General features: G+C 41.4%; 1 protein-coding gene across 1 annotated transcript in view; it reads left to right on the top strand.

The window, feature by feature from the left end:
- Positions 1-23,982, top strand: part of eefsec (eukaryotic elongation factor, selenocysteine-tRNA-specific) — a 400,574-nt gene that overhangs the window by 186,821 nt on the left and 189,771 nt on the right. Inside the window, exon 5 of the mRNA XM_060835334.1 lies at positions 12,756-13,388. Within this exon, the coding sequence (XP_060691317.1) occupies positions 12,756-13,388 (633 nt within the window). The remainder of the gene's footprint in view (positions 1-12,755; positions 13,389-23,982) is intronic.

The raw sequence follows: 23,982 nt of genomic DNA, 5'->3' as shown, positions 1-23,982 counted from the left end.
ACAGCTTTTTAATTAGTAATTGGTTAAAGGGTTAATGGAAAGCAGGCAGGAAAGCGGAGTTGAGACCGAGATGAGAATAGCCATGACATGTCAGATGGTGGGGGAGGCTCAAGGGACCGAATGGCCTAATCCTGCTCCTGATTCCCATGTTCTGACATCTGCCCGAGCATCTCTTTAAATGACTTTGTCTAATCTTGTTTGAGTTAATTGAGTTGACTTGGATAATGAGTGCAATTAGTCAGGAGTACAAAAACAAAATACTGCAGGTGCTGAATATCTAAAATAATAAAACTTCTTCTGAAGAGAATTGATGTATGGGCTCTTGAAAGCATCAATGATACTTTAGAAGTCTGAATCTTATTAGTAATTACATAGAAGAAACTTCAGCCTTGAAAGCATTTTAATGTCTAGATATCACTGCGATGGTGTAATTTGAAAAATTTTGATTTTTTTTTAAAAAAAGGTGACCACTGTTACTATCAAATTAAAACTTTATTCATAACCTGATGCATTTATGATACAGCATTGGAGTCAATTTGTAGCCTGTTTCCTCTTCATCCATTGCCTTTGGCAACCTTTGTTTTGCTGATTGTTTTCATTGACAATCTGCTCAGCTTTAAGGTAATAGTTTATTTTACTCCTGAAATGCTACTTTGACCTAAAAATATAAAATTGAAAAGGGTGACAGCAAGAACTTCAGTATGAAATTTCCTACACCAATATTTATTTGCTGGAGGATTGTACGAGATCTCGACACCATAAGATAGGCAGGGGTTAAGCCTGAGGTGTTTCCACCTTCCCTGTCTCAGATATATCCTCAGCATCTCTTGGCAGGACAGAGTTATCAACTCGGCAGTCTGGGAGCATACTGACGCTCTCAATGTTCACTGATTGCTAAGTTATCCTGACTCCAAAAAGCCTGTCCACCATCTACAAGGCACATGTCAGAAATGTGATGGAATACTCCCCAGTTGCAAACCTCAAGAAGCTTGATGATATCCACTTGACTGGCGCCCCATCCATCATCCTAAAAATTCATGCCCTCCACCAATGACTTGCAGCAGCAGCAGCAGTGTATAACAATTCCAAATTACATTGCAGTAACTTACCAAAGCTCCTTCGACAGTACCTGCCAAAACCATAATGCCTACCATCTAGAGGGTCAAGGACAGCAGATGCACAGAATCGCCACCCTATGTAAGATACCCTCCAATATATTTGGCTGCATTCATTGGGTTGATGACTGCCACGAACTCAAATTCCTTCTGAATGATCATTAGGTCCTGATTGTCCATACCTCCTCAATAAGGACATGTGCAAACGAGGTGTCAAGATATGTACATGATACTGATGAGTGGGAGGCTAGGGCCTGTGGCTGGCTAACTCATTGCAAGGGAATTGGAAGAAATGCAGAAGTGAAAAAGCTCAGTTGGCTGATGAGATACACCTCGGGAAAACCGAGCTCTTCCTCAGCCCCTGGTCTTCGTCTGTAGCAGGTGCAGCAGAGACCAGCATGTCGGAGCTGGGCTTCTGAACCACACCAGGCCATGCTGAACAGAGTCAGTCAGTACAGCACAAACCATCACTTAGGAGGTGACAGGTTATCACCAGGGGAGGATTTATACTACTTTGTCTGGTTTCCATTTTACAAATTAAGGTATTAACCAGGACAAGCTTTTTAAATAATTATTTGATTGAAACAGGCCTCCTAGTGAGTGTAGGTTTCCCTGGTGACCTTACAAGCACAGATCAGGTTACAAGCACTGAGTAATCCTGCATTGTCTTTCCCTTTTGGAAACTATCTGTTCTACAGTGTTTTATTTTCCCATCTTCCAGTAGCCATCTTTCTGATTGCAATGTTCCTGTTTGCCATTTGAAATCAAAAGGCCATTCATCCTTTTGAGCCTGTTCCAGCAACAATTAGATTACGCCTGATCTGTATTTAAGATCTGTTTTGCCTGTTTTATGTAACCTTTCAAACCTTTGCTGACCAAACCTCTATTGGCAGTTATCCTGGACAATTGCAGGAGTAATCCTGTGACTTCTCTTCCCCTCCTTTCTCCCAACATCCATCTAAGGATTACCATTGACCAAAATCTGAACCGAGCTAACCATAAAAGAGCAGATGAGGGGCTGGGAATTTTGCCTCATGTAACTCACCCACCGACTCCCCAAAGTCTTTCCACAAGTCAGGAGTGTGATGGAATACTCCCCACTTGCCAAGATGAGGGCAGCTCCAACAGCATTCAAGAAGCTTGGCGATATCCACTTGACTGGTGCCCCATCCATCATCATAAAAATTTGTGTCCTCCACCACCAACCTGTGGCAGCAGCAGCAGTGTATGCCAACTCCAAATGCATTGTAATAACTCACTAAAGCTCCTTTGACAGCATCTGCCGAAACCATAATATCCACCATCTAGAGGATCAAGGGCAGCAGATGCACAGAATCACCACCACATGTAAGATACCCTCCAAGTTGCTGACCATCTTAACTTGGAATTTTATCACTGTTAAAATCCTGGAGCTCCCTCTCTGTCTGTCTGTCTCTCTTTCTCTCCTCCCATCCTTCCCACCTTGTAGGTGTACCTGCACTAAATAGGCTGTAATAGTTCAAAAGGGCAGCTCACCACCACCTTCTCAAGAGGAATTTCTCTAAATCTGGACTCTTGCAAATCCCACATGTTAACCACTCTATCATTAGTGGCCATACCCTCTCTATCGGGGCTCTGATCTTTGGAATTCCTGCGAGAAACCTTCCCACCTGTTTGCATCTATATTCTCCTTCAAGATGCTTCTGAAAATCTAAAAAGGCAAAAGGACTGCAGATTGTTGGAAATCAGAAACAAAAGCAGAAATTGTTGAAAAATCTCAACAGGTCTGGCAGCATCTGTGAAAACCCTTCTAGCTAGCATCAATTCTGAGGAAGGATCACTAAACCAGAAACGTTAAGTCTGATTTATCTCCACAGATGCTGCCAGACCTGCTGAGATTTTCCAGGATTTTCTGTTTTTGTTTCTGAAAATCTACCTCTTTCGCCAAGCCGTCATTCATCTGTCTTCATCTCTTTTACATTGGTTTCCAATTTCTTTCCATACTTGCTTCTGTGAAGCACCTTTGCTTTCCTTAAGCAGCATTTGCCAAGGTGTTTCACAGAAACAAGTATGGAAAGAAATTGGAAACCAATGTAAAAGAGATGAAGACAGATGAATAACAGCTTGGTAAAAGAGGTAGATTTTCAGAAACAAAAACAGAAATTCCTGGAAAATCTCAACAGGTCTGGCAGCATCTGTGAAGACGCTTCTAGCTAGCATCAGTTCTGAGGATGGGTCACTGAACCAGAAATGTTAACTCTGATTTATCTCCACAGATGCTGCCAGACCTGCTGAGATTTTCCAGGAATTTCTGTTTTTGTTTCTGAAAATCTACCTCTTTTACCAAGCTGTTATTCATCTGTCTTCATCTCTTTTACATTGGTTTCCAATTTCTTTTCATACTTGCTTCTGTGAAACACCTTGGCAAATGCTGCTTAAGGAAAGCAATGTAAGTGCAAATTGTTGTTGGTGAATTTGTGCTTCCTCTGTAGCAGAGGAAGTTTGAACACCGTTGTAGTCTCCTTGCAAGTGTGTGCTTCATACACAGAACAAGTAAGTAATTATCTCCTCACAGTGAAACGTGGAGTGTATCAGGGTGTAATTTTGAAATGACTGATTATCCACTGTTCAAACTTCCCTTAAATTGAAAAGAAATATAACCACATAACTGCTTAGCTCCATTGATTATCATTCCTACATGTGGAAAAGATTGAGTGCATTTACCTATCTACATTTAATCTGCAAATTGATTTTTGTTTTTTTCTGAATGACTCAATGCTGTGACCCTAAAAAACTGGCAGGTTGTGACATGACCTTTCTTGTACTTACAAAGTCAGGAAAAAGTAGACAAATCCTTTAAGCCCTCACCTGGGTAACTAGCACTCTATTCAATTTTTAATTTGTGAATCCTTGAAATACTTCAGACAGTTAGTATTTCACTGTATAAAATTGCACCTAACAGATTACCGTGAATCCTCTGAAGTAAATATTTGTGTTCCAATGCTTAGAAGGTAGTTTGAGTTCTAAGACTCTTTGGATTCTGTGTTATTGCAGGGTTTCATTAACACGGGTGGCACAGTGGCTCACAGCACCAGGGACCTGGGTTCGACTCCAGCCTCGGGGCAACTGTCTGTGTGGAGTTTGCACATTCTCCCCGTGTCTGCATGGGTTTTCTCCGGGTGCTCCGGTTTCCTCCTACAGTCCCCAAAGATGTGCAGGTCAGGTGAATTGGCCATACTAAATTGCCCATAGTGTTAGGTGCATTAGTCAGGGGTAAATGTAATCGGAGAATGGGTCTGGATGGGTTACTCTTTGGAGGGTCAGTGTGGACTTGTTGGGTCAAAGGGCCTATTTTCATAGTGTAGGGAATCTAATCTAACTTAATGTTGGAATAATTGTATTTTGATATTAAAATAATCATTTGAAGATTTCATATTCTATTTTACAGTAGATATTAAAAAGATATTGAACATTCCAGTTCGTCCTACAGTCCAAAGATATGTAGGTTAGGTGAACTGGACATGCTAAATTGCCCAAAGTGTCCAGGGATGTGTAGGCTGGGTGCATTATTCAGGGGAAATGTAGAGTAATAGGGGTAGGGGAATGGGTCTGGGTGGGATACTCTTTGAAGGGTTGGTGTAAACTTGTTGAGCCAAATGGCCTGTTCCCACACTGTAGGGATTGTGTGATTTGTTTTCCTGCATACATTCCAAAACTAATTCCTCAGTGAAAGTTAAAAATCACACAACACCAGGTTATAGTCCAACAGGTTTATTTGGAAGCACTAGTTTTTGGAGCGCTGCTCCTTCAGTTGATTGTGGAGGTTACGATCATGCTCACACATGCAAGTCTTTCATCCAAGATGTAAGTTTTAATCTAAGATTGTTTACTGTATCACATCTCCATGACGCTGGACTCCTTTGGCTATAAATTCTGTGAGCATGATCTTAACCTCCACAACCACCTGATTAAGGAGCAGCGCTCTGAAAGCTAGTGCTTCCAAATAAACCTGTTGGAGTATAATCTGGTGTTGTGTAATTTTTAACTTTGTCTACCCAGTCCAACACCGGCACCTCCAAGTCCAGTGAAAGGCTGAGTTATTATACATACAAACACATATACAAAGATATTTGATAATAATTATTTGGTGAGGTGCAACGTAACATCTTGTCTAAACTGTCCTGCTATTTCTTGCTATTGCTTTCTGTATTTATTACTTTTTTCTTTCTTTCATTTCCTTCCCTCTGCTTTGTTCCTCATTTCTTTCCTTTCTGTCTCTCTCCCTCTTGTTCTTTTCGTCAGCTGTTTCTTCCATTGTTTACCTTGACCTTTCTGTCCTCCCTCTTTGTTTCTCTCTTTCTTGTTTATTTAGCCTATTCGCTTTCTGCCTCTCTCACTCCTTCCTTCTCTTCCTCCTTTGTCTGCCTTCCTGCTTTCCTTTTTATCATTTCCTCCTTTATCCTACCATGCCATTCTTCTGACCGCTTTTTCCTTGTCTGTTTTCCACATATCATTTTCTGTTCCTTTTCTCTTGTGCCTGTATTTCCTTGCAGAAATTGATGTGTTTCTAACATTTGTATTTCCTGTTTAATGTCATGAATTCTTGTATCCTGCTTGCTCTATGTTTTAGGAAGTAGGGAAGCCATTTTAGGTTTTTTTAGTGTTCCCTTTCATACATTTACACAGATTTTTATACAGAACTTTACTGTACAGATTTCCATAAAATGTAATTCAATTACTTGGATTTTTACTCCCTTGTAATTTGTAAGTAATGCAGTGGTTTACTCTAGACATCAGCAAGTATTTGAGTGATAATAATGAAAGCAATACCTGACAACCTCATTATGTGTAAATACTAGCATCCCTGCTTGTGTTATAAAAGTAGGTTAATCATTTTTATTCAACACTTGTTGAAAATAAATTCCAAGTGAGATTCCAACACTCCTAAATGCTTGTAGTATGATCTCTGGGTAAAATTGAAACAGGAGAATGTCTATACTTTCCAAAAGTGTCAAGATCCTTTTAGTCTACAAAGAAGCAACAAAGAGGATTGATGAGGGCAGAGCGGTAGATGTGATCCAGATGAACTTTCTGTAAGGCATTCAACAAGGTTCCTTGTGGTAAACTGGTTAGCAATGTTAGATCACATGGAATGGAGAGGTAACTAGCCATTTGGATACAGAATTGGCTCAAAGGTAGAAGACAGAGGGTGATGGTGGAGGGTTGCTTTTCAGACCGGTGGTGTGCCACAAGGATCGGTACTGGATCCACTGCTTTTCATCATTTATATGAAATGATTTGAATGTGAACAAAGGAGGTGTGGTTAGTAAGTTTGTAGATGACACCAAAATTGGTTGTGTAGTAGATCTTGATCAGATGGGCCACTGGGTCGAGGGGTGGCGGGTAAAGTTTAATTTAGATAAATGTGAGGTGCTGCGTTTTGGACGGGGTGGGACCATTTGCCACAGCAGATTCATCACCGACGATTAGCCACTGCCCTTTGACCACTGAGGACGCTTAGCCACTGCCCATTGGCTACTGAAGACGATTTGCCACCGCAAATAAGTTGTATATTTTGAATATTGGTGATAGCGTTTACTTGTTTTAATAACCATTTATTTTTGTTACTTGTTTTAATAACCATTAGTATATAAGCCGGATAACGGAGCAGAAGAAAACTTTATTTTGGCAGATAGTTGGCCTGGAAGTAATCGTATAATCATATTTGGTAGGGAATCTTGGATACATCATTTAGTAGAATCGACCACAAATAAAGCTTAAAAAAAGAGATGCAGACGATAGAATAAAAATAATTTTTCTTGAAAGCGGTGAAAGAGATTGTTTGGAATACATTAGAGGAATAGTGCATAACTATCAAATGAACTAAAATTTCATTGTTTAATATTAATGTGAGATTTTATTGCCATTATAAAGATTTTTAAAATATATTTCCTTTTTCTGGTTAAAGTAAAATAAAATGCTATTTATTTTACCTCTTTTTTTTATCAATATGTAGTATGTAGTTGTATAAATAAAGGGGACTGAGAAGTCTGAAAGTACAGGCGGAAGGGAAAACAATCAGTACATGTATATATTTGCGGTGGCAAATAGTCTCCAGAGGTCAAACGGCCCCAGTGGAGAAATGCTGGTGGAGAACTGGCAGTGGTTAATCATCAGCGGTGAATTTGCCGTGGCGAATCGCCACCAACCCGTTTTGGAAAGGCAAGCCAGGGCAAGACTCATACACTTAATGGTAAGATCCTGGTGAGTGTTGCTGAACAAAGAGACCTTGGAGTGCATGTTCATAGTTCCTTGAAAGAGGAGTCATAGGTAGATAGGATAGTGAAGAAGGCGTTTGGTATGCTTTCCTTTATCAGTCAGTGCATTGAATACAGGGGTTAGGAGGTCATGTTGTAGATGTACAGGACATTGGTTAGGCCACTTTTGAAATGTTGTATGCAATTCTGGTCTCCCTACTATAGGAAAGATGTTGGGAAACTTGAAAGGGTTCAGAAAAGATTTACAAAGATGTTGCCAGGGTTGGAGGATTTGAGCTACAGGGAGAGTCTGAATGGGCTAGGGCTACTTTCCCTGGAGTATGAGGAATGACCTTATATAGAGGTTTATAAAATCATGAGGGACATGGATAGGGTAAATAGACAAAGTCTTTTCCCTGGGGTGCAGGATCCAAAACTGGAGAGCATAGGTTTAAGGTGAAAAGGGAACAATTTAGAAGGGACCGAAGGGGCAAGTTTTTCACGCAGAGGGTGGTGTGAGTATGGAATGAGCTGCCAGAGGAAGTGGTGGAAGCTGGTACAATTACAGCATTTAAAAAGCAATTGAATGGGTATATGAATAGGAAGGAGACAATGAGGTCTGCATATGCTGGAGATCAGAGTTGAGTGTGTGTTACTGGAAAAGCACAGCAGGTCAGGCAGCATCTGAGGAGCAGAAAATGTGAATAGGAAGGGTTTAGAGGGATATGTGCCAAATGCTGGCAAATGGGACTAGATTAGTTTAGGATATCTGGTTGGCACAGCCAAGTTAAACTGAAAGGTCTGTTTCTGTGCTGTACACCTGTATAACTCTATGACTCTAATCAGGGATCTCTGTATTTCTTCTTGACTGTTAGGGCCAGATGAGCAAGTGTGGATCAGTTCTTCTATTTTTAAGCCCCAACTGGTTTGGTCGCACCAAATATTTTTAATTTATTTTTAGGACGTAGCTATGTCATACATCAGTTAGAACATGATATTAGTCAAAATTAAGGAGCCAGTTACAAGGTTTTCATGAGTGAAAGAAAGAGGAATTTTATTACTTACTAATCTCAAGAAAAAAGCAAAATGTAACATCAAACATGCGCAAACACATATGGATAGTTTCAGAAAAGAGAGTATCTAGTGCAAAGGAAGATAAAGAATATAAAATTTTAAAAGTTCTTCAAATCCCTGAGTTGTTATAGTTGAATCAAGACCACAGCTGTTTAGTTGATGTCTTGTGTCTCATGTGGTAGAGAATTTTGAAGAATCCTTGAGTTCTCAGTTGGTGAATTTGTCTTATCACAGGAGCGAGTTTTTGAGGTGTTGAAAAGAAAACTGGGCGAGCACAAGTTTTCAAATTCTTTACAAATCCATCTTATTTTCTACTGTGTTCTACGCAAAAGCTGTTCCCTGAAATACAGTTCCTTTGTGAATTCCCATGCTTCATCCATTGTCTTTTCAACATGAATCATCTGCAGCCCATTTTCATCCCAATATGTGAAAACTCTAGAAGTTATGTAAAGCAAAAATAAGAGAATAGTGGATCTTTATTGTGGTTCTGCTCGCCGAGCTGGAAGTTTTTGCTGCAAACGTTTCGTTCCCTGGCTAGGGATCTTAAGTGGATTTTAAGTGGATCTTTATGCCTGACTGAATTTCAGTAAAATGTTAATTTCTGCTCAGACCGTCTTTGTTTATCTGTTATCAGTTTCATGAGTCTGACTGAAACTGGTTAGGTAACTATGATAGTCTTCTGCTTTCTTAAAAATTATTTTAGCCTTTGTTAGGCCCCAGGCATTAAAGTCGGATGATGAAAGTTAAAAATTGGTATCGATATTTTACAGCCATTACAACAATACTGTACTTAGAATAATGTAAGACAACCATTGTTTCACCAATGTATACCATATCCTGATGATTCCTGATGAAGGGCTCTGTCCCAAAACATCGAATTCCCTGTTACTTGGATGCTGCCTGACCTGCTGTGCTTTAACCAGCAACACATTTTCAGCTCTATACCATATCCAACCTAAATTGATACTTGTCATTAATTCGGAGTATGTGAGCATTACTGTCTATGCTAGCATTTAAAGCCCATCCTTCATTCCCATGAAGAATGTGTTGATTAATTGCTTTCTTGTGTACATCTAGTCCAATATGTTTTGTTTTTATTTATTTGTAGGATGTGGGCATTTATTGCCCATCCCTAGTTGGCTTTGAAAAGGTGATGGTGATCTGCCTTCTTGAACCGCTGTAGTCTGTGTGCTGTTGGTTGACCTACAAGGCCATTAGGGAGAGAATTCCCAGGGCTTTGACCCAGCGATATATTTCCAAATCAGGATGGTGAATGGCTTGGAGCGGAACCTGCAGGTGGTGGTGTTCCCATGTATCTGCTGCCCTTGTCTTTTCCAGTAGAAGTGGTTGTGGGTTTGGAAGGTGCTGTCTGAGGATCTTTGGTGAATTTTTGCCGTGCAACTTGCAGATAGTACACACTGCTGCTACTGAGTGTCAATGGTAGAGGGAATCAACGCTTGTGGATGTGATGCCAATCAAGTGGCTGCTTTGTCCTGGATGGTGTCAAGCTTCTTGAGTGTTGTTAGAGATGCACCCATCTAGGCAAGTGAGGAGTATTCCATCACACTCCTGACTTGTGCCTTTTGAATGTTGGACAGGCTTTGGGGAGTCAAGAGGTGGGTTACTTACTGCAGGATTCCCAGCCTCTGCTCTGCTCTGCTCTTGTAGCCACTGTATTTGTATGGCGAGTCCAGTTGGGTTTCTGGACAAAGGTCATGTCCAGGATGTTGATGGTGTGGCATTTAGTAATGATGCCAGCATTGAATTACAGGAGTTTGTTTATTGCTGCAAATGATCATTGCCTGACATTTGTGTGACACGAATGTTACTTAACACTCTTCAGTCCAAGCCTGGATATTGTCCAGATCTTGTTGCATTTGAACATGGCAGTATCTGAGAAATCATGAATGGTGCTGTACATTGTGCACTCATCAGCAAACATCCCCACTTCTGATCTTTTGATGGAAGGATGGTTTAAATGTATCCATGCTGCTATTAGGACATGACTTCCACAATCTTGACCCAGAGACAGTGAAAGACTGGTGTCACAAAGCTGGTCCCTTTTTTTAAAAGCTGGTCATTTTCTCAAGGATACCATGTCCTTGGTTTTTTTTTCAGAGTGGTCATAAACACACCCAGTGCTGATTAGACTTGGTATAGAGATTAAACGGTATTGAGAGGACTTTTTGTTTACATGTAAACAGATGAGACTTCAGGCGAAAGTGTTCATGTTTTAGAAGTGACCAGTATAATGAAAGGGGAGTGGTCAGCTCTCCAGCTGAGCTGTTCAGTTCAGTCCAGAACTAGTTAGGAGTTCAACAGTGAGCTGTGTGCAAACAAATTCTCTCTCTTTCTGCCCTTCTAACTTCAACCTGTAAGCATTTGTTTTATTTTTTACAGTTTTTTAAGGGAGTTTACTTATTCGGACTGTTGTCTATATTTGGAACAGCATATTTAAGTCTAGTTTGGACAGACTGAGTTCTGTAGGGGTTCTTTATTCTGTTCTTTGTGTTTCATTGTGTAATTTTGTGAATAAGTTAATGTCTGTTTTAAAACCTAGTAGCCAACCTAGCTAGCTTACACTGGGTAATTTTCACTGTACACTAACCAAAACAAATTGCAAAGTTATGGTCTGAGATGCCTGCTTAAGAATGTTTTGAATTGTCTGGCCTAGTCCATAACACTGGCACTATAGTTCCAAGTGAGGAATGATGTGTGTTGGTGAGGTACTTGCAAGGTGTTGTGTTCTCATGCATCTGCTGTCTTTGTCCTTTTAATTGGCAAAAGTCACAAGTTTTGAAGGTGCTCTCAAAGGAGTCTTGGTGATTTATTGCTGTGCATCTTGTAGATGGTTTGCACTGTTACGAGGGCAAGGGTGTGAAGGGAGTCCATGTTGAAGGTGACAATCAAATTCTTAACATGTTCCTAATGATCTGGTTGGTTGCAAAAGAGAATTTTGCAACAACCTTTGTAAATAGAAGGATTTATCTGTATTCTGTGCAGCTCCTCTTGTAACTCGGTTGGAATGCATCTGTTCAGCTAAACAATGCAGATTTGAACAATTGCTTTTTCAGTCAATGTTGAGATAGCTAATAATACCAGAGCAATGGATGGTGTTTCAATTTTGAACTGAGTCAGAAAAGGTAGGGACGAATGTTCTGCTCAGTTAGAAGAGTTTACATTCCCTACAGTGTGGAAACAGGCCCTTCGGGCCAACAAGTCCACACCGACCCTCCGAAGACTAACCCACCCAGACCCAATTCCCTCTGACTTATGTACCTAAGACTATGGGCAATTTAACATGGCCAATTCACCTGACCTGCATATCTTTGGACTGTGGGAGGAAACCAGAGGTTTCGGAGGAAACCCACACAGATATGAGGAGAATGTGCAAACTCCACACAGTCAGTCACCTGTGGTGGAATCGAACCCGGGACCCTGGTGCTGTGAGGCGACAGTGCTAACTGCTGAGCCATCGTGCCAGCCCTAAGTATTTGACTGGAAATGTAAAGTTTCCCTCTACGCAGCAATTGCCAGATCTGCTACGTATTTCCAGCACTTTAATTTGAGGTGAGAGTGGTATGTTGAGCAATATTGGCCCTATTATCCCTCAGTACCTTGGCCTGGACACAAATTTGAGGGGGTAGAGGAGGATTTTGGATGCTGGCAAATCTATATCCCAGCCTTCTGAAGAAACAGGGGGAGATTAAGCTTGAAACATTGATATGCCTTTCTTGCTTATATGCTCCTAATTTTTGGCTTTTTTTAGTTTCCCACACAGACTGCAACTGTTCAAGCCACCTACTAAAGGGCAACTAGGGGTGGTACCCACATTCCATGAATGAATGCTATAAAGAAAGGCTTTTTTGCAGTGTTTTTTTTATGCTGCTGGTTTTTAAATCAGTTCTTCATCTCGTGGAATCTTTTTCAATAAATTCAGAGAGTCTTGCCTCTGTCTGGCTCTTGCTTCCACGTGTTTACGAATATAGATCTCCTGTCCTGTCATATCCTGTATTATAATAGGACAGGCAGGCGAGATGTGGCATTTGATTTCAAAGTCTGGAGTAATAACATGCAAGTTCTAAAAATGGTCATCTTTTTATTAGAAGCCAAGGATCCAACGTTTGTGCAATATTAATCATAGTCGAGCAAGTAAATGGCTTTTGTATTTCAGCGCACAGAGGATAAGCATGCATAATTTATATGCCCCAGCCGCCTAAGGTTTTTGCGATAATATTTCCTTCAGGAATTTAACTTCTCTGAGTTTCTGCCTTTTTTTTCCCAATATTCTTTCACTCAATTTTTTTTCTTGATTTTTTTGTCTTCATAGGTCAGCCGGAAGGTCAAGTCCATGCAAATGTTCCGTCAGCCAGTGAACACTGCCATCCAAGGTGACCGCGTAGGGATCTGCGTCACTCAGTTTGACCCCAAACAGCTTGAGCGAGGCCTGGTCTGTGCCCCAGACTCTCTGTGTACCTTGTATGCTGCCATAATGTCTGTGAAGAAAATACCTTATTACAAAGGATCAGTCCACACCAAAGCAAAGTTCCACATCACTGTTGGCCATGAAACGGTCATGGGAAAGGTGACCTTCTTCAGTCCTGCCATTGAGGATTTTGACAGTGAGCCTGTGATGGATCGTTTTGACTTTGACAGAGAATACCTCTATCAGGAAGAATACCTATCACAGGCCAAGGATGCTGGTGTTAATAAAAGCCAAGCAGATGGAAGCAAGGTGCCCAGGCAGCAGTGGGCCTTGTTGGAATTTGAGAAACCAGTGACGTGCCCCAGACTGAGCCTGGTTATTGGCTCCAAGCTCGACACTGATATCCATGCCAATACCTGTCGGCTTGCTTTTCATGGAGTCTTGCTGGAAGGTTTTGAGGAAAAAAACTATGCGGAAGTCTCCCTGCCCAAGCTCAAAGTCTACAAGCTGAAACACAAAGAGGGGCAAGTGGAAAGGGTGAGCAAATCTGATAGGCTTGATAACGGGCACCTCCTTTTGAAATTTACCTGGTGATGTTGGAATAGTTAAAAGGAAATGTTCCAATGAGACAGTGTTGTCAAACAGAGAGACGTAGGGGTTCATTACAAGTGCTACAGGAAGGATAGAAAGGGAGGCAAGAGACGAGGGGGAGTGGCATTTTTGATAAGGGATAGCATTACAGCTGTGCTGAGGGAGGATATTCCCATAAATGCATCGAGGGAAGCTACTTGGGTGGAACTGAGAAATAAGAAAGGGATGATCACCTTATTGGGATTGTATTATAGACCCCCTCATAGTCAGAAGAAAATTGAGAACAAACTTGTAAGGAGATATCAGCTATCTGTAAGAATAAGAGGGTGGTTATGGAAGGGGATTTTAACTTTCCAAACATAGACTGGGACTGCCACAGTGTTAAGGGTTTAGATGGAGAGGAATTTGTTAAGTGTGTACAAGACAATTTTATGATTCAGTATGTGGATGTACCTACTAGAGAAGGTGCAAAACTTGACTTACTCTTGGGAAATAAGGCAGGGCAGGTGACTGATGTGTCAGTGGGGGAGCACTTTGGGGCCAGCGACCATAATTCTATTAGATTTAAAATAGTGATGGAAAGGGATAGACCAGATCTAAAAGTTGAAGTTCTAAGTTGGAGGAAGGCCAATTTTGACAGTATTAAGCAAGAACTTTCACAAGCTGACTGAGGGCAGATGTTTGCAGGTAAAGGGACGACTGAAAAATGGGAAGCCTTCAGAAATGAGACAACGAGAATCCAGAGAAAGTATATTCCTGTCAGGGTGAATGGAAAGCCTGGTAGGTATAGGGAATGCTGGATGGCTAAAGAAATAGAGAGTTTGGTTCAGAAAAAGAAGGAAGCATATGTCCGGTATCGACAGGATAGATCGAGTGAATCGTTAGAAGAGTATAAAGGCAGTAGGAGTATATTTAAGAGGGAAATCAGGAGGGCAAAACGGGGACATGAGATAGCTTTGGCAAATAGAATTAAGGAGAATCCAAAGGGTTTTTACAACTACATTAAGGACAAAATGGTAACTAGGGAGAGAACAGGGCCCCTCAAAGATGAGCAAGGTGGCCTTTGTGTGGAGCTGCAGAAAATGGGGCGGGGGGAATACTAAATGAATATTTTGCATCAGTATTTAATGTGGAAAAGGACATGGAAGATATAGACTCTAGGGAAATAGATGGTGACATCTTGAAAAATGTCCATATTACAGAGGAGGAAGTGCTGGATATTTTGAAATGCATAAAAGTGGATAAATCCCCAGGATCTGATCAGGTGTACCTTAGAATTCTGTGGAAGCTAGGGAAGTGAATGCTGAGCCTCTTGCTGAGCTGTTTGTATCATTGATAGTCACGGGTGTGGTGCCGGACGACTGGAGGTTGGCTAATGTGGTGCCACTGTTTAAGAAGGGCAGTAAAGACAAGCCAGGGAACTATAGACCAGTGAGCCTGACGTCAGTGGTGGACAAGTTGTTGGAGGGAATCCTGAGAGACAGGATGTACGTGTATTTGGAAAGGCAAGGACTGATTAGGGATAGCCAGCTAGGCTATGTGTATGGGAAATCTTGTCTCACAAACTTGATTGAGTTTTTTGAAGAAACAACAAAGAGGATTGATGAGGTCAGAGCAGTAGGTGTGATCTATATGGACTTCAGTAAAGCGTCCAACAAGGTTCCCCTGGGAGACTGATGAACAAGGTTAGATCTCAGGGAATATAGGGAGAACTAGCCATTTGGATAGAGAACTGGCTCAAAGGTAGAAGACAGAGGGTAGTGATGGAGGGTTGTTTTTCAGACTGGAGGCCTGTGAGCAGTGGAGTGCTACAAGGATCGGTGCTGGGTCCTCTACTTTTCATCACTTATATAAATGATTTGGAAGTGAGCATAAGAGGTATAGTTAGTAAGATGACACCAAACTTGGAGGTGTAGTGGACAGCGAAGAAGGCTACCTCAGATTACAATAGGATCTTGATCAAATGGGCCAGTGGGCTGAGAGGTAGCAGATGGAGTTTAATTCCGATAAATGTGAGGTGTTGCATTTTGGAAAAGCAAATCTTATCAGGACGTATACCAGTAATGTTAAGTTTCTAGGGAGTGTTGCTGAACGAAGCGATCTTGAAGTGCAAGTTCATATCTCTTTGAGAGGTCATGCAAGTCATGCTTTCAAGGTGAGAGGTGGAAAGTTTAAGGGGGAAACACACGGCAAGTACTTCACAAGAGATGGTGGGCATTTGGAACGTGTTGCCAGCAGAGGTGGCAGAGGCATGCATGGGAGATTCATTTAAGATGCGTCTGGACAGATGTATGAGTTGGTGGGGAGCAGAGGGATACAAATGCTTAGGAATTGACCGACAGGTTTAGACAGTACATTTGGATCGGCTCAGGCTTGGAGGGCTGAAGGGCCTGTTCCTGGGCTGTAGATTTTCTTTGTTCTTCTTGAAAGTGATGTCGCAGGTAGATAGGATAGTGAAGAAGGCATTTGGTATGCTTTTCTTTATTGGTCAGAGTATTGAGTACAGGAGTTGGGAAGTCATGTTGCAGCTGTACAGGACATTGGTTAGGCCACTGTTGGAATATTGTGTACAATTCTGGTCTCCTTCATATCGGAAAGATGTTGTGAAACTTGAAAGGGTTCAGAAAAGATTTACAATGAGCTATAAGGAGAGGCTGAACTGGCTGGGGCTGTTTTCCCTGGAGCGTCGGAGGCTGAGGGGTGACCTTACAGAGGTTTACAAAATTATGAGAGGCATGGATAGGATAAATAGACAAAGTCTTTTCCCTGAGGTGGGGAGTCCAAAGTTAGAGGGCGTAGATTTAGGGTGAGAGGGGAAAGGTATAAAAGAGACCTAAGGGGCAATCTTTTCACTATTAGGGTGGTGGGCGTATGGAATGAGCTGCCAAAGGATGTTGTGGAGGCTGGTACAATTGCAACATTTAAGAGGCATTTGGATGGGTATATGAATAGGAAGGGTTTGGAGGGATATGGGGGCCGGGTGCTGGCAGGTGGGACTAGATTGAGTTGGAATATCTGGTCGGCATGGACGGGTTGGACCGAAAGGTCTGCTTCCATGCTGTACATCTCTATGACTCTAGATACATAGTTCTTTGAACATTGCATCACAGACAGAGAGGTGGTTAAGAAGGCGTTTAGTGTGATTGCTTTCATTGCTGAGTCCATTCAGTGTCAGAGTTGGGACGTCACTTTGCAGGTTGTACAGGCCATTGGTGAGGCCACTTTTGGAGTACTGTGTACAGTTCTGGTTGCCCTGCGATAAGAAGGATATTAATAAATTGGAGAGGGTTCAGAAAGCACATTATCTGAGTTGCCTGGACATGAGGGGTTGAGCTGTAAGGATAGGCTGGGACTTTTTCACTGGAGTGTAGGAGGTATGGGATGACTACCAGAGGATGTGGTAGATAAAGGTACAGTTAAAATAATTAAAAGACATTTGGACAGATACATGACTAGGAACAGTTTAGAGGGAGATGGGCCAAACGCAGGCTAGTGGGACTAGTTTAGTTTGTGAAACTTGATTGGTTTGAACGAATTGGACAGAAGGGTCTGTTTCCGTGCTGTATGACTCTATGAATCTATTTACAAGTCCATTTTCATAAGCCATCAATCATAACCTGGTATTACTTAGCTATTTAATCTTCAAAAGTGCATATTTAGAAATTGTGCCCGTTATAGTTCCGTTAAGTTGCAGCAATAATTTTATTGAACGCACTCGGTTCAACTCATCGATGCCTGCTCCATGCAACCTCCCCACTCCCATCCTTTTTGTCCAGCCTTGCCTGCGTATCCTTTTATTCCTTTCTTCTTTGTGCACTCACCCAGCTTCTTTGTAAAGGCTCCGTGTTTGTTATTTTTATTCTACTTTCCCATTTTAGGAAGTGGAGAGTGATGACAATTAGATCCATTTTAAACTCATCTCTTAAATACTCTAATTCTCCTGTTGAAAATTTTACTGTGGTCCTCTAACTCCTATTTCAGCAACCAGCTATGTTTTGAGCAGTGTTAACGATTCTGTTTTTCTGGTTTCGCAAATTATTGCAAATACTGTTGGAGTAAAGATGCATTTAATACTGTTAAACTTACTCATAGTCCCATGCTAGATACCATATTTTGTTGCATCAGCTTGCTGACCTACATCATCCAGTAAATCATAGATAGATCTTAGAATCCCTAGAGTGTTGAAGCAGGCTATTCAGCCCATTGAGCCCACACCAACCCTCTGAACAGCATCCCATCTGGATCCACCACTCTATCCCATCCCTGTAACCCAGCATTTTCCCAAGGCTAATCCATTTAGCATGCACATCCCTGGACCCTATGGGGCAATTTAGCATGGCCAATCCACCGGACTTGCACAGCTTTGGACTGTGGGAGGAAACCAGAGCACCTGGAGAAAACTAATGCAGACATGGGGAGAATGAGCAAACTCAATGCAGATATGTTGTCTGAGGATGGAATTTAACCCGAGTCCCTAGTGCTGTGAGGCAGCAATATTAACCACTGAGCATACCATGCCACCCAGACAAGATCAGACATGCAACCTTCATTCATTAGAGACAGAGCAGGGATTGAATGGTTTAGTGCAGAGAGAATGTTGGTGCTCTGAGGGCAGGGTTTGTATGGTTGGAGAACAGGCAACACTGACCATAAAATAGACGAGCAGAGGTAGGCCATTCAGCCCATAATTTCTGCTCTGCTGTTCAATGAGATCACAGCTGATCTGATACTTCAACTTCACCTTCCTGACTTTCCTGCATACTTCATGATTCCCTTATCGACTAAAATGCTGAGCCTTGAATATCATTACTGACCCAGCCTCTGTGGTAAAGAATTCTACAGATTACAACACTTTGAGAAAAGAAATTGCTCTTCATTACTGCCTTAAATATGTGGCCCCCTTATTCTGAGATTAAGTCCTCTAGTCCTAGACTGTTCCACAAAGGTAACCAGCTTTGCCTCTCATCCTTCTAAATTCCAATGGGTACAGGTCCAACCTATTCAACTTCTCCTCATAAAACAGGCCCTCCTTATTCAGGGTCAGTCTAGTGAACCTTTTCTGGACTGCCTCCAATGCTAATATATTTTCCTTTAGGTTAATGGCCCAAAACAGTTGACAGTATTTCCATCCAGGATCTGACCACTGCCTTGTACAGCTTTAGCAAACCTTGCCTAGTTTTATATTGCATTCCCTTTGAACTAAAGACCAACATACGGTTGCCTTTCCTATTACCTGCTGTGCCTTGGATGCGAGCTTTTTGTGATTATTGCATGACAACCCCCAAATCCCTTTGATCAGTAGCTTTTTAGAGTCTTTCTCCTTTTAAATTATATTCAGCTCCTCTATTCTTCCTGCCAAAGTGCATAACCTCACAATTTCCCACATTCCATCTGCCGAATTGTTTGCCCTCTCCCTTAAACCTGTATATATCCCACTACCCATGCTAACATCTTACCTCCAACCGTGGGCTCGTCTTATTAAGTAGCCAAATGTGTGATACCTTATCAAATGCCATCTGAAAATACAAATATATTCCATCAATTATCTATCCTGCTTGTTACCTCCCCAAGGAATTCTAGTAAATTTGTCAGGTCTGATTTCCTCTTCGTGAAGCCATGCTTGTTCATTTTATATGTTTCTAAATGCTCTGCTATTACATCCTTTTTGATGGGCTCTAACATTTTCCCATTAACAGACATATTTCATGCTCTGTTACGCAATCTCCTTTGGAGGCAGCCATCAGGCCCCCAACACTGATTTAATTCAGCCTCTTACACCAGACAAAGATTGGGTCCCAGCCTGTCATGGGTCCTCTAAACCGATCTCAGAGCCTTGCTGAGTCTCCAGTTCGCATATGTTGTTATAATGTGGTGAAGGGGGAGTTCATGATTCTAGTTGCTCGACCCGTTACCCCATGGGGGGGGTCACCAACCACAGTTTGAAAACCTTGGAGCTAAAGGAATTTTGAAACAGTAGGCAAATAGAAGAGAATGAAATAGCAGAGGCTGATGAACAGTTAATATCGGTCTTAGTAGCAAAGAAGTCCATAGATTCTTGCTCCTTCTTGTTGAAGGTGATGGGAGAGAAAATAGGGCAGAGGAATTTAAGAAGAGACCATTGCACCATTAACAATATACAATATCTTCATTGTCACTGTACTCCATTGTGAAATGCTTTTATAATGTCTGCCTTCTTATTGTGATGTCATAGATACATGTACCTCGGTACAACTCTCAGATACAGCAGAGGAATAAAAATAGTTGCATTACAACAGAGTTTGAAAATAAGTTAAAAATAGGACAGCATTAAAGTGTTGACATTACAGTCGGTAGGAAATTTCAAATAAACATTACAGTGTAAATATTTTCTAGTGTTTTTATTCAAAGAAGCCTCCAAATCTAGTCCTATATTTCACTCTCACTGGCCCTTCAGACAACCTACATTTTCAAGCAACTATCTAATTCTTAGTTTTATTTTTAAGTTACGTATTCAACAATAATTTACAGCAGAAAGCTACATGTCCTCACCATTTTTCAAAGCTCCTTTTTAACGCTTTCAAAAAAATTGCTATCCATAGAAGACACCCAAAAGCAATTTGTAGATACACCATTACAACTCTCAGGTGTGGTCTGAGAAACCAATTCAGTTTGTTGTGACACATGAAATTCTGACATTGGGAAAATCACAGGAATATGCCATGCATTCTGAGAGAGGTTTATCTGCGACTTGTGCTGTCCTCAGCCTGGGAGGGAGATATTTGCAATTGTAATCCAACCAGTTTGCAAGAGGGCTATGATCTATTTAGTTTAAGACATAGATGACATGGGGGAGGGGGGGGGGGGGGGGGAATGCAGTTTATAATATCTGTTAGACCTTGTGCCTGATTTGGAAGGTAATGTACTATTTAGTCATGTCACCTGCAGTGATTAAATTGCAAGAGGCTCTTTATGGACACACCCAGTGGAAGTGAGTGAGACATCAGTAATTAAAACACAGCATGTTCTCAATCCTTCATACTTTGAGCATTTAGAACAGGGTTTCACTGATTGATTTGTGAAGTTTGTATTTGGTGAATTTGAGTAATACTGCCTTGCCCTTGTGTAATGGTACTCTTTTTTTTCTGATGTTACAAAGCCTGTTTGCTTTACCATAAGTGCTTATTTTATACGTGAGAAGCTAATTTTGCTGCATTCACTGTCCATTCTGATCATTCATTTGGTTTACTCAATGCTATGGATAAGATTTCAAGAGTGAGCAGCTAAGTGGTACCCAATCTGTGGTGTGTAAAATAGACTGTATTGTTCAACATGTTACAGTAGCTATTTCAGATTCAGAAATGCAGGATGTAATACACCCTTTGTTTTACTCAACAAAGAGCTGAAAATACTGAAAATCTCAAAAGTTCCATTCTCTGTAATGCTTGCACATCCTGATTGTCATGCACTTAAAAAAAAATGTGCTATCGCATTTCAGCACTCAGCAAAACACAACCAGCTTTGTCTTCCTGGATAAAGGATGTGGAACACTCCTGCTTTACAGCTCACACCATAAAGCCTTCACAACCTCAATTTTTTTTCTTCTTCATGTCACCCATGCTTTGCCAAATCTGTTCTCTTCAATTTTGTGGAGCCACCTCAGGGACTGGGATAAGGAAGGTTATTCCAGTCCACAATTGTAGATCACAGTATATAATTCTAACTCTGAAACCTCGACAAATATTTTTAAAAACTGGGGATAACTTGCACACTAAGAATGCAAGCAGTGGAGTCAGGGCGGCAAGTGGCTTGGTGGTTAGACTGCTGCCTCACAGCCAGGGCTCCTGGGTTTGATTCTACCCTTGGGTGACTCCCAGTGTAGAATTTGCACATTCTCCCAGTGTCTGCGTGGGTTTCCTCCGGGAGCTCCAGTTTCCTCCCACAGTCCAAAAATGTGCAGGTTAGGTGGATTGGTCATGGGAATTGCAGGGTTACATGGATAGGGTAGGGGGTGACTCCTGTACGGAGATTCGGTGTGGGCTCGATGGGCCGAAAGGCTGTAGGGATTCTACGATTCTATGAATGTTGATGTAGGTGGTTGCTATTTTTAAATATGGGAAGAAAATCACACCATTACTTCATCTTAAATCAATGTGGTGTGTTTTATTCAATGAATCGATTCTATAAGAATACCTTTAACCACTATTGAAATTTTAAAAAAAGGTCAAATTCATTGCTTTTGGTACAGAGCATTTTTACTGGTGCCTGCTGATGATTCCCCATGATATAAGAAGGCGGTGGCTTGGCAAATGTGCTGCTTTGTCCTGAATGGTGTCAAGTTTCTTGAGTGTTGTTGAAGCCGTACCCATCCAGGCAAATGGGAGTGTTCCACCGCAATGCTGACTTTTGCCTTGTCAATAATGGACAGGCTTTGTGGAGTCAAGAAATGTGTTACTTGCTGCAGGCTACCTAACCTCTGACCTGCTAATGTAGGTCTGTTTCTCATCAGTGGTAGCACCCAAACTGACAATTCTGGGGGATTCAATGAATGTCTCAGGAAATGGTTGGATTCTGTCATGTTGGAGATGGTCATTACCTGGCATTTGGTGTGTGGGTTACTTGCTGCTTGTCAGCCCAAGTGTGGATATTGTCTAGACCTTGCTGCACTTGGACATGACTGCTTTAGTATCTGAGGAGGTGTGATTGGTATTGAACATGGTGCAATTATCAGTAAACATCCCCCTTACTGACTTTGTGCTGAAGGGCAGGCCAGCTATGAAACAGGTGAAGATGGTCGGACCTAGAACACTAACACTTATGGTGCAGTGGTAGTGTCTTCATCTCTGAGGCAGACGTTGCAGTTTCAAGTCGCACCTGCTCCAGAAGTGTCTTATAACATATCTAAATGTGTTGTTTAGCAAATATCTGCCCTTAGACCAGAAAAGATATGCTGGAACTGAGGTGACTTACCTGCCACAATCAAAACCATCTTCTGTCATGCTAGGTATGATTTCAGCAGTAGAGAGTTACCCCCGATTCTCATTGAGTCACAAACAATCCTGATGTCAAGACCTGTATTCTCATTTCCCTGCTGGAATTCAGCTCTTTTGTCCAAGTTTGAACCAAAGTTGTAATGAGGTCAGAAGCTGAATGGCCCTTGCGGAACTCAAACTGAGTGTCAGGAACAGGTTGTTACTAAGCAAGTGTTGCTTAATAACATTGAAGATGACCTTGGCATAAATAACTGCACCCTTGTCCATAAACTAATTAGCTTCACATATAAACAAACTAGTTCCAGTTCATCTGCATGTTGCTGCACAGACACACATACAGAAGTTTGTGAACACGTAGTTATCAAATTCCTTGCTTTCAAAATTTGTAGCCATCCTTTTTTATTCCAGTACATACTTGTTAAAAAAAAGCACAAAAGCATGATCTTAACAACTCTAACTTTAATTCTTTCACGGGAATCTCTCCTGCCCTGCCTGTCATTGGTATAAAGCTAAAAATCACACAACACCAGGTTATAGTCCAACAGGTTTATTTGGAAACACTAGCTTTCGGAGCACGGCTCCTTCATCAGGTATTTGTGGAATATAAGATTGTAAAACACAGAATTTATAGCAAAAGATTATAGTATCATGCAACTGAAATAATATACTGAACAAACCTAGATTGTAAAGTCTTTCACCTTTTAGATTGGTTGCAGGTTTTGGTTCATTAATATGTAGATCCCAGAACTTCTTTTAAGTCACCTTCTTAAGATAACTTAAAGTTTTATAACAAAATGTGACAACTCAGCTCAGACAATGCATTAAAGATGTAAGGTCAGAGTCTGTCTGTATCCCAATCTTGAGTCAGACTGGTTCTATTTCCAAAGTAGAAATTTACAAAATATTACATGTATCGACTGCCAGAGTGTGCATTTTTAGAGCAAATTGAATGCACCTGAAAATATAATTCTGCAAATACAAATTCACCCCATAAACTTATATGTGTGTGTGCGCATGAGAGAGAGAATGAGTGTATGCATGTGAGTGTGTATGAGTTGTGTTAAAGCTTAGAAAAGTGTGTGTACATGTGATAGAGTATAAACCTGTGAGAGGGTGTGTGGGTGGGTGAGAGTGTGGGAGGTGTTTGTGTGTGTGTGAGATGAGAGGATCTGCACGTGTGTGTATGTGTATGGTAGTGGGGTCACCTGTAGCGTGACATGAACCCAAGATCTCGGTTGAGGCCATCCACGTGGGTACTGAACTTGGCTATGAGCTTTAGAAGGCCTTGCAGGTTGATATTAATCTATTTAACTATTCCTTGACCATCAGATTGTAAGGTGGGAGTGAAATCTGGAGCATTTGTTTCAAAGGCTGGGACACTGCCCACTGTGCCAGAAAATCTCTCTTAAACTAGGATAAACAGAAACATAAGACCCAGCCTTAGGGGTAATTGCCAGGCTTCAAAGTCGAGGCTTGTCTCATGGGCAATAATTTGTACCACCCCCTGGGTTAAGGCATTTTAACCTTGTAATTATGGTCTGTAATATTGGGTTAAAACTGCTGTTAAAATA

The sequence above is a fragment of the Hemiscyllium ocellatum genome, chromosome 14 (assembly GCF_020745735.1).
Source record: "Hemiscyllium ocellatum isolate sHemOce1 chromosome 14, sHemOce1.pat.X.cur, whole genome shotgun sequence".
NCBI classification, from domain to species: domain Eukaryota; kingdom Metazoa; phylum Chordata; class Chondrichthyes; order Orectolobiformes; family Hemiscylliidae; genus Hemiscyllium; species Hemiscyllium ocellatum.
This window is presented reverse-complemented; position numbering and strand designations above follow the sequence as displayed.